At 46.0% G+C, this 20,059-nt stretch overlaps 1 protein-coding gene across 2 annotated transcripts; it reads left to right on the top strand.

Annotated features, from left to right (window-relative positions):
- The first annotated feature begins 625 nt into the window (after positions 1 to 625).
- On the top strand, positions 626 to 19,978 carry LOC110495867 (transmembrane protein 198). Of its 2 annotated transcripts, none has more exons than XM_021571364.3 (6): positions 626 to 736; positions 923 to 1,025; positions 14,890 to 15,180; positions 15,677 to 16,261; positions 17,023 to 17,228; positions 17,527 to 19,978. In XM_021571364.3, the coding sequence occupies exons 3-6, from the start codon at positions 15,015 to 15,017 to the stop codon at positions 17,689 to 17,691; spliced, it is 1,122 nt and encodes a 373-aa protein (XP_021427039.1). In that variant the 5' UTR covers positions 626 to 736; positions 923 to 1,025; positions 14,890 to 15,014; the 3' UTR covers positions 17,692 to 19,978. The 2 variants fall into 2 exon arrangements, with proteins under 2 accessions (XP_021427039.1, XP_090064268.1); XM_090208142.1 differs by having other exon boundaries at positions 655 to 768.
- Positions 19,979 to 20,059: the final 81 nt, after the last annotated feature.

Here is a 20,059-nt window from a genome sequence, read left to right as displayed (position 1 = left end):
TTAGCATTTAACAAGTGCTGGAAACTCTGTGGTCCATACACAGATTAAAAGATGGGTTTTTATTTACGTTAAATATTAGTTTGTATTGATGTTATTTATTAGGTTTAACTAAAGTTGTGTTAAATACAGTAGGTTGCAACTTGAAATATAGGTTTGTTAATAATATAACATAACAGTTGGCGTTGAATCACATATTTGGTTTCAACAAATTTAGTTTTTTATTTTATTTATTTAGAACATAACTCATTTACTTGTAACTTGTTGAAGCATATTTTTTTTTACAGTACAGGCCACATAAGCACCAATACTGTCGGCAGTTTTATGGATGATTAGGCCTACATTTTACATCTCACATGTGGGCTATATTATAGGCCCATAGCCAACCTAGACATATTTATTAAGTAGCCTATATGGACCACAGCCACAGCTACGTAAAGGCAACTCCGAACACTGGATGTATTTAGTTGATGTTTAGAATAGTTCAACAAAAAAAGTGTATTCAGAACATCTCACATGGGTCGGGCCCACTGTCCTCCTCCATATTTTGTCCTCGAGCGCTTCCTCCTTCTTATCCTCATCCATCCAGCCCTGCACTTTTCCCTAGAATGGTATGCCCCAGAATGGTATGCCCCGGCATGAGCCTATTGATGCGATATGTCTCCTCTGTACACTCTGGTAGCTCATTATTATTTTTGTCGGCACACTGCAAAGCCTCGAATGTGGATTGGACGAAGATGTAGGGTACATCTCTAAGATGATGCTATACAAGTATAGTATATGTTATATAAATGTAGACTAGTCACTGTATATTTTTGAATTAGGCTACAGTTGCCTTGTGTGCCTGGCTACGTTGGATTAACTGGAGAAGCTAGGATCATCGGTCGCGCCCTTGTGGGCTTTGACTTGTCTATCATATTCACAGGGAGTGAGTATCAAAATGAGGGATGCCGAAGGAGTCGTTTTTGGACAAGATGCGGACAGAATGGTTGGGGCAGTGCTTCGTAGGATGCTGAGGCTTTTCGATGGTGAGTTGCCGCAGACGGGTCGCCTCTTTATTTGTTCATCATAGGAACCATTCGAGTGGACATTCCATGCCGCGGGCATCCCAGGCCGAACCATTTTCCACTGGACTAGCTACTCAATGGCAATTGGTTCGGTCGCTAATTTCAAATGAAAGATGTTGCATTATTTGATCCTACGGAATGGTTGTTTACGTCTAATTAAATAAGTCAGACCTCTACAAGTCCGACGGCACTATAGCATCAATTCCATCATAATTTAATTCCTGCATTGTCCATGTTGTCCACAAAGCACAAGTGTGCAAAGATTCCATTCCAGTCAATGGTGCTTCAACCACGGGGTCATTGTCCGTTACATTACAATACAAATGTGGTGGAGACGCTTTGGGAAGTCAACCTAGCATAATCTATTATAAAGCGCAAACCAGGGAAATACCACCGCCATACATCCAGTCTAAATAGATAGGTAGGCTGAGCCTCTGGAGGTGTGAGTGACAGACTGGGTTTCAGCCCAGGTCGTTTGCGCACCTCAATGCTGTGGAATAGCCCACTGAGCTAAACGCTTAGGCTATTAGCTCAGGGAAACAAAGTCTTTAGTTCTCACCGGTGTGTTGTGGAAAGAAAGCGTCCAGTTGTCATTGAGTCGCAGGGTAAACACGTTGAAGTACCTGCTCTGTCGCCTAACAGACAGGATATCACTGTATGGCTGTCTGTGTTATTATTCTAGTGAGGGAGTCAATCTGTCAGCCCCACAGCCTTCACACCGTGAGGTTTTCCTTCGCCTGTTGGTGGTGCACACTGGTTTGAATTGATCCTAGAGGAAAAACAAACAGACAGCATCTTGAGCCTTGTTGACAACAATCTGGCGTCTGTGTCTCTCTCGTTTCATATCTCTCGGTCTTTCTTAGCCGATCTCGCTCTCTCTCTTTCTGATCTCGCTCTCTCTTTCTATCTCTCTCCATATTTCTCATGTTTTGTGTAGATTCTGTCTCCTAGTGTGAACATCTGCCTTCCAGAGAAATCTCAGGCTATGATAACACATGGAAAGGTGTGTGTGTGTATGCGTGCGTACACGTGTTTGTCAGTGGGGGAGATTGAGTGGCACGTTTGCCCATTGATTTCCATGGCAGCAGTGGAACAGCCGTGCCCTGAAAACAAACCTGCCCCGACACTGATCCAATTGGAAATTCCAACCCCTTCAATTCCAACCCCTTCTCAGAACAGGCCAGGCAGCACCAGTCAATGTCAATAGACCTACATAGGAACAAACCACTGTGGCTGAGTGAGCATCTAATTAGCGCAGTCTGTCTGTCCTCATCGTGACCTTTTATTGGCATCCTAACTGTCATGTGTTGTCATATCGACCAATGGAAGCATTGTTCTTTTGACAGCAAAAACAAGTCTAATTGCATGGGATTTATTCCATTAATTAATCACTGCGTTGATTGAATTTCACGATAGCTCCATTGATGAGGGAGTTCATGAAGACAATTGATTGATTCACGACAGAGGTCGTTGCTGTGTTGTTATTTGACAGTGTTAGTTTAGAGGTCAGGGTCATATGAGTCTTTTCTCGACATGCACACAAACAGGAATGTCGTATTGCTTATCAGACAGGTGTTTTGTTTTACATTCTGAAAACCTCTATTTCTGTGAGTGACCTTTTTGTACACAGATTTATGGAGATTAAGGAATTTGTTTTAATTATGGAGATGAGCGTAGCTATGATGCTCTAATCCCATGTCCTGATGAGCTGCTGAGATATTTTTTTAGATTGTTGCGTTAAATGAAATGACTTAATTCGGAGAGAGAGAGAGAGAGAGAGAGAGATACCTTTATTGCCTACTGCGTGTGGTCGAATGATGGCTAAGTGTTAGGCTGCCAGTAGTTTAAGTGCACGACTTCCTCTCATTCCCTTCCCATCATCGCCTCTGTATTCGAGGAACAAATCATCCAGTCATGCATTTCAAACCATTGCGAAGAGACGAGGAGAGGAAACACACGTTTGAGAGTATAGAGGGATGAGGATGTGGCGAGCTGAATCATCATGCCGCAAGATACCGTTCCTGAATGATCAAGGGTGGGATGTTTTTGGGATCTTATCAAACTCCTTCCTCGGGGTGCACAGGGAGAGAGTGGCGTAGGGGTTCAGTGAGGGGGAAGTGTCGTGAACACCGAGGGGCCTACACTGCAGGAGCGTCTTGAAGACGGTGTGGAGACGGGAAGCTTTGTTGGTCAACTGTCCCAATTATGTAACAATGACGAGGCGAGGGACATGGAGGAACAAGAACAGGGAGAACGTAGAGACATGATAAGAGATGGAGGGATGGGATGCACATGTACGAAGGAATGATGGCAGAAGACGCAATATAAAAGGTGTGGGATACAGACCGAGATGGAGAGAGCGAATAAGGGAAAGGGAGGTGAATTGAGGAGAGGTGTAACGTGTATGCACGAGGGCTGTGAATGAGGTGGAATTGTAATAGCATTCATCCAGTCCTCTGCTGTCCTTCCCCCTGGCTACACATACAGATAGCAGGTCCCAATCACATTATCTGTCTAAGTTCAGAACACACACACCAGATCAGACTGACACAGACTGGGACTAACCCGAATCATAAGTATGAAGAGCACAAACAGTAATATGCTGGATTTAGTTTTACAACTGCCTAAGGTCTAGCCCTTGTTTCTGGACCTTAATTATTTGGCCTCGTGAACAGATACAGGTGAGTCGATTCAATTAGAAGAGTCAGTAGAGCGAGAGACTCTTTTCTATGTGAATAATAAAACCACTGCAAGTCACCTCTAGGTCCACACACAGAAGGAATTCAACTCGCTTAGATTCCCACCAGACTTCCTGGGTCTCTTTGAGAGATGCGTTAAGTGGTCTGTTCAGTTCATTAACGACTCCAAAGGAACTCCATCCCAGAGAGAGTGTAGGAGCTGCAGCCTCCGCAGTCTGCTGGGGGAAACAATTGGTAGCATTCATGGCCATGTCCGCTGACACACAAAGCTCTCATAGATAAACCCATCGCTCTCTCTATCTGCCCCCGGATCCACCCCACCATCACCACCACCCCCTTTTATGGGCAGAATGAAGAGATTTCTAGTCCATCCAGTCTGATGGGTTAGCTGACCCATTGATGAGAGCCAGTTGGGTTTACGTGACAGTTGCTGTCACTATGCCATTATCTGCTATACCAGGCAGGATTTACTGAAGTAGGATCCTATATACACTGCTCAAAAAAATAAAGGGAACACTAAAATAATACATCCTAGATCTGAATGAATGAAATATTCTTATTAAATACTTTTTTCTTTTCATAGTTGAATGTGCTGACAACAAAATCACACAAAAATTATCAATGGAAATCAAATTTATCAACCCATGGAGGTCTGGATTTGGAGTCACACTCAAAATTAAAGTGGAAAACCACACTACAGGCTGATCCAACTTTGATGTAATGTCCTTAAAACAAGTCAAAATAAGGCTCAGTAGTGTGTGTGGCCTCTACTTGCCCGTATTTATTTTATTATTTTTATTTTACCTTTATTTAACTAGGCAAGTCAGTTAAGAACAAATTCTTATTTTCAATGACGGCCTAGGAACAGTGGGTTAACTGCCTGTTCAGGGGCAGAACGACAGATTTGTACCTTGTCAGCTCGGGGGTTGGACTTGCAACCTTCCGGTTACTAGTCCAACTCTCTAACCACTAGGCTATCCTAGGCTATGACCTCCCTACAACACCTGTGCATGATCCTGATGAGGTGGCGGATGGTCTCCTGAGGGATCTCCTCCCAGACCTGGACTAAAGCATCCGCCAACTCCTGCACAGTCTGTGGTGCAACGTGGCGTTGGTGGATGGAGCGAGACATGATGTCCCAGATGTGCTCAATTGGATTCAGGTCTGGGGAACGGGCGGGCCAGTCCATAGCATCAATGCCTTCCTCTTGCAGGAACTGCTGACACACTCCAGCCACATGAGGTCTAGCATTGTCTTGCATTAGGAGGAACACAGGGCCAACCACACCAGCATATGGTCTCACAAGGGGTCTGAGGATCTCATCTCGGTACCTAATGGCAGTCAGGCTACCTCTGGCGAGCACATGGAGGGCTGTGCGGCCCCCCAAAGAAATGCCACCCCACACCATGACTGACCCACCGCCAAACCGGTCATGCTGGAGGATGTTGCAGGCAGCAGAACGTTCTCCACGGCATCTCCAGACTGTCACGTCTGTCACATGTGCTCAGTATGAACCTGATTTCATCTGTGAAGAGCACAGGGCGCCAGTGGCAAATTTGCCAATCTTGGTGTTCTCTGGCAAATGCCAAACGTCCTGCACGGTGTTGGGCTGTAAGCACAACCCCCACCTGTGGACTTCGGGCCCTCATACCACCCTCATGGAGTCTGTTTCTGACCGTTTGAGCAGACACATGCACATTTGTGGCCTGCTGGAGGTCAGTTTGCAGGGCTCTGGCAGTGCTCCTCCTGCTCCTCCTTGCACAAAGGCGGCGGTAGCGGTCCTGCTGCTGGGTTGTTGCCCTCCTACGGCCTCCTCCACGTCTCCTGATGTACTGGCCTGTCTCCTGGTAGCGCCTCCATGCTCTGGACACTACGCTGACAGATACCACAAACCTTCTTGCCACAGCTCACATTGATGTGCCATCCTGGATGAGCTGCACTACCTGAGCCACTTGTGTGTGTTGTAGACTCTGTCTCATGCTACCACTAGAGTGAAAGCACCGCCAGCATTCAAAAGTGACCAAAACATCAGCCAGGAAGCATAGGAACTGAGAAGTGGTCTGTGGTCCCCACCTGCAGAACCACTCCTTTATTGGGGGTGTCTTGCTAAATGCCTATAATTTCCACCTGTTGTCTATTCCATTTGCACAACAGCATGTGAAATGTATTGTCAATCAGTGTTGCTTCCTAAGTGGACAGTTTGATTTCACAGAAGTGTGATTGACTTGGAGTTACATTGTGCTGTTTAAGTGTTCCCTTTATTTTTTTGAGCAGTGTATTTTGCCCATTATGTGCCACCTTTGGGCCACCGACTAACCAGGTGATCCCAAGGCCAGACATCCTCGTCTAACCCAGGTCCACACCACTCTGTCTGGGCCTCCACGGAGAAGCTCTGCCTGGGCCTAGTATCAAAACCAGAGCCGGAGGACAAATAAATAGGCCAACAACGAGCCTAAAGTGGCCAAGTCTAACACCATGTCTCCTTTCTCTGGTAGAATTTGACATTTTAGTTGAATCACTATCAACTGCCACCTCAAGTGTTTCTCATTGTCCCTATGGTGCCCCGACACAGCAGCCTGGCTCTTACGGGACTGTGTGTGGGGGAAACACATGAGATACTGTCTCTCACCGTGCCCTCCCTATGGTGTTGACATACACACCAATGATCTTTCTTGCCACCGCAGCTGTCCTAGTTACCACGGCGGCACAGCCTGTCGCGTTTCCACAGCGACCACAGTCAGTCAGACATCAGTGATGGATATTGATCGACATGTGCGGGCGGCTTTAGAGGTTCAGGGTTGAATTGAACAGCTATATTGATTGATAACTGTCACTGTTATCGCCGCTAAACCCTTGTGTCCAATTCCACGAGTTGTAGCTCTTCGTCAGAAAGTGTCTCTGATAGGAAGTGTGCGATCTAAATCTGTGAGCTCGGTCTGTCCCACACACCTCACGGAATTCTCACAGTAGTTCATTGGCCTTCCTTCAGTTACGTGGGCATCCATACATTCATCCTAGCCTGGCTGGTCCCAGATCTGTTTCTGCTCTTGCCAACTCCTTTGGTGTCATTGTTTGGCATAACAATTCAATAAGGAGTTGGCAAAAGAACAGAAACAGATCTGGGACCAGCCAGACTTCATTGATCTCAAAATGTTCTACATAACCTCGTGTCTGCTGCACTAGGTTGTGCCCTTAATTCAATTGGGGAGAGAACAAGAGATAAGACCCGCGAACCCAAAGATATCTGTAGCTACCGATTTAGGGGAAGGGAGAGACCGAGGAAACGAGAGAATGGAATGATGCAATCTTACTTGATCAGACTACTGATTATGAAGTTGATGAAGGAGGAGATCGGAAGCAAAAAAAGGAACGTAACCGGCAACACAGTTTGTATCTGTGCGACTGGGATTGGACACAAAAATATAGTTACACCCGATGGAAGAAATAGAACGTGAAAGTGTATATTTCCTGAAGAAAATGTGCGCTTGCTTCATTGTATTTTTTGAAAAGCCCACTAATTGTCCTCCTAGCTCCAAAACAGTGCGAGAACATCTGGGCAACCCTATGAAGACATTTGGTAGCAGCGACAGACTAAAGCCCACAGCAGCAGTAACACAGTGGGAAAACATCTGATGAAGTCTATAAAAGACATTTAGTAGCAGCGACAGACTAAAGCCCACAGCAGCAGTAACACAGTGGGAAAACATCTGATGAAGTCTATAAAAGACATTTAGTAGCAGCGACAGACCAGATCCCACAGCAGCAGTAACACAGTGAGAAAACATCTGATGAAGTCTATAAAAGACATTTAGTAGCAGCGACAGACTAAAGCCCACAGCAGCAGTAACACAGTGGGAAAACATCTGATGAAGTCTATAAAAGACATTTAGTAGCAGCGACAGACTAAAGCCCACAGCAGCAGTAACACAGTGAGAAAACATCTGATGAAGTCTATAAAAGACATTTAGTAGCAGCGACAGACTAAAGCCCACAGCAGCAGTAACACAGTGAGAAAACATCTGATGAAGTCTATAAAAGACATTTAGTAGCAGCGACAGACTAAAGCCCACAGCAGCAGTAACACAGTGAGAAAACAACATCTGATGAAGTCTATAAAAGACATTTAGTAGCAGCGACAGACTAAAGCCCACAGCAGCAGTAACACAGTGGGAAAACATCTGATGAAGTCTATAAAAGACATTTAGTAGCAGCGACAGACTAAAGCCCACAGCAGCAGTAACACAGTGAGTAATGCATTATGAAGTGGTTATGTAAGCTAACACTGGGGAATGGGGAGCCCATTGGTTAGATCTGGCCTTCTATCTTTCTTTTTTTCTTTCTTTTCTTTCTTTTTCTTGTTCTCCTTTTTCACTCTTATTCACCCTTTCTTTTCTTTCTTCTGTGTAGTCTCAGGTCTCATTCATGTAATTCACTTCCTGCTCTCACCCCATGTTCTTGGGGAATGCTACAAAGGGACGTAGAGTGTATGTGGGGTCGTACATATGAGAGTTATGCTATATGGCTCCCTAAGACACTGCATCTCAGTGCAACAGCCCCCGGTTCGAATCCAGGCTGTGTCACATCCGGCTGTGATTTGGAGTCCCACAGGGCTGCGCACAATTGGCCCAGCGTCGTCTGGGTTTGGCCGGGGGGTTAGGCCATCATTGTAAATAACAATGTGTTCTTTACTGACTCGCCTAGTTTAAATAAAAAGTTAAATATGGTTGGCATTGGAAGCCAAGCCTGTGCTGGGTATCACACGTGTCACAGCTATTGCTGTTGCCCACTCACCACAGTGGGATGATCATACACGGTGACATGTCCACTGGTGTTCTTCTCACGACACTGTGTAATTGTGAGAAAGAGAGAGACTGTCATCTGTAGTGACACGTTTGTATTGACAAGAACACTGAGATGACTAAATGGGTTAGTGCAATCTGCTAATGGAGTAATGGAGGCAGCCACACACACACACACACACACACACACACACCTCTCCCTCCAACACACAACCCCCCCCCCCCCCCCCCCCCCCCCACACCAAGGTACATACTGTCCTTAAACATATACCAAAAGGTGTCTGTGGAGTCGTAGGAGGATGAGTATTATATTATGTCTGCGTACTAAATGGCACTCTATTCTCTATTTAGTGCACTGGGTTCAGGTCAAAAGTAGTGCAGTATATTGGGAATAGAGTGCCATTTGGGATGCAGCCGATGTCCTGCTGGTTGTGTGTGGGGAGACTGGAGCGAGTCCAGTTCCTGTATGGTGGGTTGTGGCTAGTCACCAGTCAGCACATCACCTCCAGACTGCACTGCCAGGCTGTAGCACGACAACAGCTTTGCAGGAAGAGGAGGAGGCTTGAGTGGGCAGTGTGGGGGGGGGGGGGATCCGGACTGTGTGTGTGTCAGCGTATCTCCAGTCATTCACTGGGCTACTTATTTGGTACACGCTTTGGCTAGGCGTCAGTCACGACGACTGTGGCACAGACGCAGAAATACAGTCACCCACATACACCCATTCAGCACTGATCATTGTTGTATCTAAATGACTGACGGAATACTTTGTTAGAATTCTCACCCCCATTGTTAGTCAGCCCTCTTTTTGAAGGCTTTGATGACATTTCCATCCTAAACATACAGTCACTGTGGTGCCACACATCAGTCAATCAATCAAATGTATTTATAAAGCCCCTTTTTACATCAGCCGATGTACAGAAACCCAGCCTAAAACCCCAAACAGCAAGCAATGCAGGTGTAGAAGCAGCTAAGAGCAACTCTCTGAGAGTACTATAGAGATTGGTCCTGTTTCTGAATGAGGCTTATGAGCGTTGCAGACACACGCACATACAGTCAAACATATTCATCTCCATGTTGCTAAGAGCTGAGGCACTCAGCAAGATGATCTGGGGCTGACTAAAGCCATGGCTTCCTGTCCCTCCTAGCCCCTCTCTTTGCCCTCTTTTCCCCACAACACTAGAATCAATCCGAAATGGCAGGGCTATTATACTGAGAGAAACCACCCCTTTCACTGTCATCCCTCTGTACAGACACACACACATACATATTTATATATATATATATATATATATATATATATATATATATATATATATATATATATATATATATATATATACACACATATATATACACACATATACAGTACCAGTCAAAAGTTTGGACACCTACTCATTCCAGGGTTTTTCATTATTTTTACTATTTTCTACATTGCAGAAAAATAGTGAGGACATCAAAACTATGAAATAACACATATGGGATCATGTAGTAACTAAAAAAGTGTTAAACAAATAAATATATTTTTAGATTGTTCAAAGTAGCCACCCTTTACCTTGATGACAACTTTGTACACTCTTGGCATTCTGTCAACCAGCTTCACCTGGAATGCTTTTCCAACGATCTTGAAGGAGTTCCCACATATGCTGAGCACTTGTTGGCTGCTTTTCCTTCACTCTGCGGTCCAACTCATCCCAAACCATCTCATTGGGTTGAGGTCGGGTGATTGTGGAGGCCAGGTCGTTTGATACAGCACTCCATCACTCTCCTTCTTGGTCAAATAGCCCTTACACAGCCTGGTCATTGTGCTGTTGAAAAACAAATGATAGTCCCACTAAGCACAAACCAGATGGGATGGTGTATCGCTGCAGAATGCTGTGTCTATGCTGGTTAAGTGTGCCTTGAAGTCTAAATGAATCACGGACAGTGTCACCAGCAAAGCACCATCACACCTCCTCCTCCATGCTTCACGGTGGGAACTACACATGCGGAGATCATCCATTCACCTACTCTGCGACTCACAAAAACACGGTGGTTGGAACCAAAAATCTTCATTTGGACTCATCAGACCAAAGGACAGATTTCCACTGGTCTAATGTCTAATGTCCATTGCTCATGTTTCTTTGCCCAAGCAAGTCTCTTCTTATTATTGGTGTCCTTTAGAAGTGGTGTCCTTTACAGCAATTTGACCATGAAGGCCTAATTCACGCTGTCTCCTCTGAACAGTTGATGTTGAGATGTGTCTGCTACTTGAACCTTGAAGCATTTATTTGTGCTGCAACTTCTCCGGCCAGTAACTCTAATGAACGTATCCTCTGCAGCAGAGGTATCACTGGGTCTTCCTTCCCTGTGGCGGTCCTCATGAGAGCCGGTTTCATCGCAGCGCTTGATGGTTTTTGTGACTGTATATCTGGTTTTTGCGTCGGAATACCTATCTTCTGTAGTCCACCCCTACTTTGTCACAACACAACTGATTGGCTCAAACACATTAAGAAGGAAAGAAATTCCACAAATTAACTTTTTAAAAAAGGCACACCTGTTAATTGAAATAAATTCCTGGTGACTACCTCACGAAGCTGGTTGAGAGAATGCCAAGAGTGTGCAAAGCTGTCATTGAGGCAAAGGGTGGCTAGAATCTGAAATCTAAAATGTGTTTTGATTTGTTTAACACTTTTTTTGGTTACTACATTATTTCATAGTTTTGGTGTCTTCACTATTATTCTACAATGCAGAAAATAGTAAAAATAAAGTAAAACCCTGGAATGAGTAGAGAGAGAGAGAGCACAAACCCTCAGTCTAGAGGTGATTATAGCCTGAGCACAACCCCTTATACTGTCTTTCCATGCCAATAAAGCCCTTTGAATTGAATTGAACTGAATTGAGAGAGAGAGAGGGAGCAGGTTTGACCAGAAGGAGAGGTGCAGCTGGGTGTGTGTGTGTGTGTGTGTGTGTGTGCGTGCGTGTGTGTGTGTATACCTGCTCTCTCTCTCTCAATTCAGTTCAATACACTTTCTGAAAACTAAAATTTGCTTTTTGGTCTTAATTTAAGATGAGGGTTAGCAGTGTGGTTAGGGTTGGGTTTAAAATCAGATTTCATAACTTTGTGGCTGTGCCTACTATTGACCACTCTGCAGAGCTGCCTCCAGAACAATATTCATGATGAAAAATGTGTCAGAAAATAGTGGAATCAAAATGTATTCACATTGTGCCTTTTGAACATTCGTGAGTAGAAGTGGGAGGCAGGTACTGTAAAATGTTGTCAACGTGCCTTTTTTCCACATGCTTATGTCCTTTTCCTATGACAAGGTTGACCTGTAAAGCCCACAGTCCATTCAGTGAAGTCTCTAATTTGTCCACACCAGCAGGGGGGTTCACAGCAGCTATATTAATGCTGTCTGTTAACATATGGCTGAGTAGATTTGAGCATCTGTCAGATGAGATGATGTCAGCAAGTAAAGCTGTCTGCTCTGGTTGCCCCACTGGCTGAGGGGAAGTCATCGACAGTACACACACACACACACACAGGCCAGCTGAATGTCTGTTAGACTATAACATGATGCTGCTGGGCAGTGGACAAACTCCACCCATCTCACAGGATAGGCTGCTACACTTCACAGCACCTACAGTATATAAATACCATGGTTTTATCCACACCACATTGCCCTCTATCATATGATATTCTTAGATCCTGAGTTTGCCCTGAACCTGTGACCTGACCAGGAAAAACGCCAGTTACTCGATTGATTCTGTTCTAAAAAAGATATGATGTGGAAAGCCATTCAATGAGTGTGTTTGCAGTTTCCACCCTGTCCAGGTAATCACCAGTGTATAGACACTCCATATGGAGTTTAAATGGCTGGGACTAAATTTAGGATCTAACACTATTCCACACTTTCACACCAGCCTCTAGTTTTGGCATCAGCTTGCAGCCGATTTGATTAATAAAGTTCAAACAAAGTCCATGTGCCTTGGTTTCGAATGAATCAAATGTGGTCTAAAGATGGAAAGGGTCGTTTGTAGAAAAATAATTCAAGAGGAATTGTTATGATCTTCCCTGTGCTAAGTAGACTAAATATGTCGTTTAAAATGTATCGGGCTGAAAGCTAAGGTTTATCAATATCAGTGAAACAATTGCAGCCTACCTGTCAATTTCGACCATAGCTTGGCATATAGTTTAGGCAGGCTACGTCTGGATAACTTGGGGAACTCGGATTTCAAGAGAGAATACTGCTATGTGGAAAGAACGAGACGTATCTAGTTATTTTATAAACGGCTCGTGTTTACGAGCTACAACTCTCCTCACGTTCGTGAGCCAGCATACGCTACGCGGTGTATGTGAATGGACGCTCGCTACTCTCGCACACCAACTCCACGACGTTGACCGACACTGGATGAGTGTGAGGCAAAATAATCCAGCAAGGCCACTATGTGTTGTGTTCTGTATCTTGAGTCATTGTTTTACATCTGACATGAGCGGAGACTTGTCAAACGGAGAGAGCTGGAAGGCTGTGAACAAGTAGACAGGAGAGGACGGAGAGATACTAACCAACAGAGAGGAACAGCCAGACTGGCACTGATTGGCTCTCTGACTGTTGCTATGGTGGTTTAGGCAGCTATCCCATTGGTCAGACAAGCAACTTGGACAAGGACATGCTCGGGAATCCAAACATCCTCCTGTCGTCATGACAATAGACAGGAAGTGGGAATGTGTTACTGTGGAAGAATGCCAAGCTGTTTTCCACTGAACTGTGTTTTTTTAACAGAGGATCTCTTGTAAACATAGAAACTCTCTATTCTAACCCTGGATCTGCTGCTAGAACAGCTTAGTGGCGCTCCATCCCGCTCTCGGGTGTTCAGCTGAGATGGGGTAATCCGCACGGAAAGATGATGATTATTATAACATGTCTGGATGAGAGGAGAGCAGCTAGATGTGACTTATGGGGTTGGAAGGATTTAGTCAGCGTCAGAAGGAGACAGCGAGATCCTATTCTCCTTGTCCACTTCTAAACTAGCGACCCTAACTAGACATGTTTCTTAATGTAATAACTCAATAGCTAATCATGTCGTCTACACACCTACTACATACGTAGAGTCCTGTCCAATCCAGTTTTAGCGCAGTACATGTTGGCGTAGTGCAAAAGAGAAGGCCTCCAACCCAATTCTATTTTTAATCCATACCTCAGGGAGGGTTTCATAAATCCAAGTTGACACTGTAGAGTCAGCCAGGGATCCATGATGTTTCACTAGACCCGGTATCCCACAGAGACCTATTGCAGCTTCAGTTTATTTACATCAATGTGTTTACTCTGCCTTCAGGTGGATGATACATCACTTCAGACACACAGCTTCATGCTGGGCCATTGATCAGGCCTGACACTGGCACTGAGCCACCTAGAGAAACAAACGCACACACACACACACACACACACACACACCTGGCTTTCTGGTTGATGCATATGCAGAGGCCTTGGTAAATGCTGACATGCTAATACTGTCTACCCAAGCAGCACCTTCACCTCTGTGATGTTAAATGGTGTGAAACCTGTTAGCAGTAACCCCATAGCTGTCAGAGCCACACCTTCTTGGAGAGAAATAATGAAACCTGCCATGGGAGAGAGAAAATTGAGGAGAGAGAGAGAGAGAGAGGAAAGAGAGAGAAAGGGGAGGAGTGAGAGAGGGGTGAAGTTTAGGTGAGGGTGAGTGATAGCGAGGTATCGGGGAGGTGAAGTGATGCATGCTGGGAACAATATGGAGCTCATGAATATCATGAGACTAGCTCATTAACACACACTGGGCTCCTTATGTAACCCAACATCTGACCCAGAAACCTCCTCGCACAGAAGGCTGGAGAGACAGAGAGACGGGGAGAGAGAGAGAACAAAGGAGGAAGAGTGGGAATGAGGGAAACGAGGTCGTTGGGTGAGCGCTTTAATGAAGCACATGTCAGTGTCTTTGTGTGGGAGAGAGTCAGTCACTGTTCAAATAGAAGAACGTGCGTGTAGAGCAATACGACTGTGTCTCTGATGTTTGTTCCAATGTGTTGAGAGATGATATTCATACTTAAATGCTTGATCCAAACACCAGGGAGCCTGTCCTCTGTAACTCTTGATCAATGCTCTACTTAACACCTGTGTGTGTGTGTGGGGGTATTTTGCAACAACTATAGTAAATGCGTACATGTCTAACGTTGTCCTCTCTTTCTCTCTCTCTCTCTTTCGCTCTCTCTGTCTCTGTGTCTCTGTCTCTCTCTCTCTGTCTCTCCCTGTGTCTCTGTCTCTCTCTCTCGCTGTCTCTCTCTCTCTCTCTCTCTGTCTCTCTCTGTTTCTACAGGTGGATTCTTGTGGATGGGAAATGCTCCCTAATCTTCCCTGCCCTCCTCCTCCCTCTCCTGAAAACCCCAATCCCTCCATCTCTCGTTCTCACTTTCTCCATCACTACATCACTCCCTGGTCGCCATGACGTCCGCGCTGCAAACGCTGGGGCTTAAGCTGGCCCCGCCCCCTCAGGACCTAAACCCTGAGCGGTTGGACGGCTGCGAGGAGACGGGCCGGCGCTACAAAGTGGTTCCCTCCGTCGTGTGCTCCATGTGTTGCCTCTTCGGCATCATCTACTGCTTCTTCGGTGAGCAAAAGAGATTCTTTGTAGTATGGACATAGTGTTTCCAAGGAGGAAGGAGCTACGGGTTATTTCATTAGTCTCCGTGGTGATGTTCATTTGACGCTGCTGCAGAACCTCTCTGAGACTATGATAAACAGGGTGAAGCACAACTGATGATTTTATTTCAAGCAACACTGGGCTAATATTCTGGAGAATTTAGCCGCTCCGGGGCTATGCATAGGGTAATCATCTCCTCTCGCTCTCTCTCTCTCGCGCTCTCTCTCTCTCTCTCCCCCCATCTCTCTCTTTCTCTCTCTCAGATAAAAAATGTGTCTCTCGCTATCCCAATCCAATTTAATTGAATAATACTATTGACGTGGTACGTTTATGTACACTGCCAAGGTAAACGCATGACAGAGATGGTCAAACAAGACCATCTCAAGGCCGCAGAATTAAAAGGAACACAATTTGGTGGTTCTCTATGCTCAAGACAAGACTCCCTGTCTCTCTCTCTCCTCAGGCTACCGTTGTTTCAAGGCGGTGATGTTCCTGACGGGCCTGATGTTTGGCTCCATCGTCATCTTCCTGTTGTGTTATAAGGAGCGCGTCCTGGACACCCAGCTCAGTGTTGAGGCCTCTGTGGGCATCGGCCTGGGCATCGGCACCCTCTGCGGCCTGGTCACCATGCTGGTTCGCTCCGTGGGTCTCTTCATGGTGGGTCTCCTCCTGGGCCTCTTGGTGGCTGTGGCCACCCTGGTGGGCATGGAAGAGCTGTCCAACAGCCCCCCGAGGTCGGTCTGGGTCCCCCTGGGGGTGCTGCTCGGCCTGGGCATGCTGTTCGCCGTTCTCACCCTCCAATGGCAGCGCTTCTTCACCACCGTGTCCACGGCCGTGTTCGGGGCGGCGGTGATCACCGTGGCGCTGGACTACTTTGTGGAGCTGTTTGCCCTGGTGCTGTACCTGTACGAGAGGGTGAAAGCGGCGCCCAGGGGGAGACCCGTCTGCTGGATCACCTGGGTGGTGCTGGGGGTGTGGCCTGTTCTGACGCTCCTGGGGGTGCTAATACAGTGGAAGGTGACAGCAGAAGGATACTCCCACACCAAGGGTGAGTCTGAGATCTGGGTGCTGGAGAGGTTACACTGACGTCAATGCTAAAGGTTGTGGACTTTTTCTTTTGAGAGTGACAGAGCTATTTATTAGAGAGAGAGAGAGAGAGAGAGAGAGAGGTGCTTGAAAGGAAAGGGGGATACCTAGTCAGTTGTCCAACTGAATGTATTCAACTGAAATGTGTCTTCCGCATTTAACCCTCTGAATCAGAGAGGTGCGGGGGGCTGCCTTAAATTACATCCACGTCTTCAGCGCCCGGGGAACAGTGGGTTAACTGCCTTGCTCAGGGGCGGAATGCCAGATTTTGACCTCGTCAGCTCAGGGGTTCAATCCAGCAACCTTCCGGTTACTGGCCCAACGCTCTAACCACTAGGCTACCTGCCGCCCGAATGTAAGCAAAGAGGAGAACAAGAGTGAGAGAAAAAGAGAGGGAGGGGGAGAGACAAAGAGCAGGTAGCTTAAGGGGAAGAGAGAGAGAGAGAGAGTGAAGCAGATTATTGCTGGGTGAACTCCCTGGCTGCCAGATGGTGCCTGGCTCTGCTTGTCTAGTCTAAATAAAAAAGATGAACACAATCAGAACACAATCATGTGGAGCAGGGCAACTGTCAAAGGGCGCGTTGGGTCGTTCTTCTGCGTGTTTGAAAACATCTGCTGGCTAGCTGCACAGTGTCATTGCGTGTGTAGGTGTGTTCTTTGACTGTGTGTGTGTGTGTGTGTGTGTGTGTGTAATGTCTGAACCCCGTCTTCCATCTCCCTCAGTGATAATCAGTCGTCAGCAACGGCGGGTCCAGCTGATGCGTATCCGTCAGAAGGAGGAGCGGAGGGACCGCAGCAGGAAGAGGAAGAATAAGCAACAGAGAGACTCCACCCACAGCTCTCACCCTCCCAAACCCCTGCACCCCGAGCCCGCCTATCGCAGGAAACCCAACCCTATACGACGCTTTGACGGGGACGTCCTATCGCCTGTGAGTGTACAAGTGTGTGCTCTCTCTCTCTCTCTCTCTCTCTCTCTCTCTCTCTCTCTCTGTCCATTCTCCTCATCTCTTCTTGCTCAGTGTCTTATCAGCATTCATCCATTTTTTTGTCTCTTTTCCTGTTGCTCCCTCTCTCTCTCCCTTTATCTCTCATCACTGATCTAACATGCAATATTAATCTCTCTCTCTCTCGCTGTGTCTCTCTCTCTCTCTGTCTGTCTCTGTCTCTCTGTGTCTCTCTCTGTGTCTCGCTATCTCTCTCTCTGTCTCGCTCTCTCTCTCTCTACAGAGTTACATCCAGAGTTTCCGGGACAGACAGGTGGAGGCTAGGCCGTATCCTGGAGGGGGCAGACTGATGGGGGGAGGAGGGGCTCACACCAATGTGGATGTGGACTATGACTGCGGCTCCACCACGCCCCTCACTGCGGCGGCAGGCCCCTTACTACGAGTCTGAACACTCCCCTAACCACTGGTCCGACCACACCCCCAGAAACCTGTACAGCAGTATGAATCTGGCAGCCACATCACACCCCCCAAAAGGTGTGACCACACCCCCATAGGCCTGTATTGCAGTTTAGGTCTGACTGACCACTCCCCCACCACAATGCTGGAGCCAATCAGAGTATGTGAATAGTAAAGGCCTGAACTCCTTTTTCTGTTTCACACACACACACCAGCCACATGCATGAAAATACTGTACACACATCCACAAACACTGCAGTGGAACTGGACCTGGTGAACAGAGAGAGAAATACAGGGCCTCCAACTGGATGGAAAGATGTTACCCGAGGCTTCTCTCTCTCCAGCCAGTCTCCATCAGGACACAGTTTAAAGAAGCATGGCTCAGGTTTCGAACGAGGCATCGTTTTACCACGGACACCGGATTACAATCCTCTCTCTTCAGGATTTTGAAAAGATTTTAAAGTGTGTCTACTGCTCCGGCAGTCTTAATTCCTCAAATCGTTCCCTGTCGTCAACAGGCAGTTCCTTTTGTACTGCATTTCTACGGTTCCATCCTTCTATGGAGTTGGGACCTTCTGATGAGAACTGACTAGTAATAAACACCCCTGCTCTGTGCCATGCTCTGTGCCATGCCAGCCCAACAACAGATCACCTCCTGGGAAGGAGAAGAATATGTGTATTTTAAGAGGAAGCATTATGCATTCTTGGTGCTGGACGATATCCGTCTTTGGAAAGCAGTTTGAACTCCCCCTTCTTTAACGGAAGTTGGGAGATCCGGTGGATTTATGGGTGCCTTGTGATTGCCCTTACTTGGACTGTACCATTCAGCGGTGGGATAGGGGTTATCGGCAGTGGTCACTGAATGAGACATGTGAGAGACTATATGATAACGTGCTATATTATTATAGTGACAGACAACAAATTTGTTGCGATAGGAATGAGGGTAGGCCTATGTCTAGCAGAGGAGCAACAGTGAACCAATCAGGGAGCAAGCAAGGAAACAGTGGATGGCGATTGGTCTAACCTGCCCGGGGCCCTACCAAAAGGAACACTACAGGAAGTCAGCACAGGGTCAGTAAGGGGTCAATAAAGAGTTCAAAACAGAAAGGGGTCAGAATAAACGATCGACCAATACAACGAGAGTATTGACCACTCTACAGAGAGGACCATTCAGGTCACAGAGGATAGCCTAACAAAGAACCCCTACATAATGTGCATTGGTGTTCTGAATATGGGTTAAAACATTCTGTCTGTAGTGTATCAGTAAATTACAGGACGTCTATGGTTTATTATTGTCTTTGACTCAGACTGTGATAATATAATACAGGCTTGATGTTGTTATTATTAGGATTGCCCCATTGGGCTGTGGGGTCAGGACATGGTATAAGAATCGGAAGTTCCTTTCCCAGAATCTTCCAGGGGAAACCTACCTGGCTGCATGACTCAGTGGTTCCTTCCTGTTCCTGTCCCCCTCTCTTATCTGTCTCCCGTGGCATTGTCCTCCTCACCTCACCAGACAATGGTTCCTATCCCCCTCTAGCCTGATCGCCCCACATCTAACAACCACGTGCATAGTTCGTAACACTTCTCATGAATGGCTTCTTAATAATGCATTATAAGCACATGTATAATGCCTTATGAGCTATGTATAATGCACTATAATGCATAGAGATTAAATTGATATTCATGAGCACTTATTATGCGCTTATTGTACATTATGAAGAGCGCATTCATAGGAAGTGTTAGCAAATTAGCCTGAGTGCCAGTCTTGTTTAAGCCATCATGTCAACTCCTTGCCACTCAATGTCTTGTCAAACATGCTTTAGCATGACAATGAGTGACAAGGAGTTGGCTTGGTAGCACAAGCAGATCTGGGACCAGGCTATGACAGAGATGGCGGTACAGCACAAACAGTAGAGATGTGTAACTCCTCACTGTCTCCCTCCGGTGTGCATTCTTCTGACCTTCTGTCTTGTACATAAACACTGTTACAGTACTTTTTTCCTTGTATTTCTTGCTTAATTTGATTGTTTTAGTTTTTCTCATGGGTTTATTTTAGGATACTTGGTTTTATTTATATGAAATAATGTGTCCTTTCTGAAGTACTGTATGTATATTTATTTATCAGGTAATTTATTGACATCTTTTGACTTAAGGAGTGCAGCCTCATAAATGTAGGCTGGTGATATTCCATGCTTATTAAAAGTATAATTATTATTATTATTATTAAAGCATGTGTTTTTATGGGCCTATATATGATAAACAAAGTGATTCTACAATGTCTTTGGCTGTTAATTCAACACACACACACACACACACACAGAGAGAACATGATAGACAGGTACAGAGACTGGCAGACT

This window comes from Oncorhynchus mykiss, chromosome 18 (assembly GCF_057628025.1).
Source record: "Oncorhynchus mykiss isolate SJ-2025 chromosome 18, ASM5762802v1, whole genome shotgun sequence".
NCBI lineage: Eukaryota > Metazoa > Chordata > Actinopteri > Salmoniformes > Salmonidae > Oncorhynchus > Oncorhynchus mykiss.
Note: the sequence above shows the minus strand (reverse complement) of the source record. Positions and strands in the feature narration are given on the sequence as shown.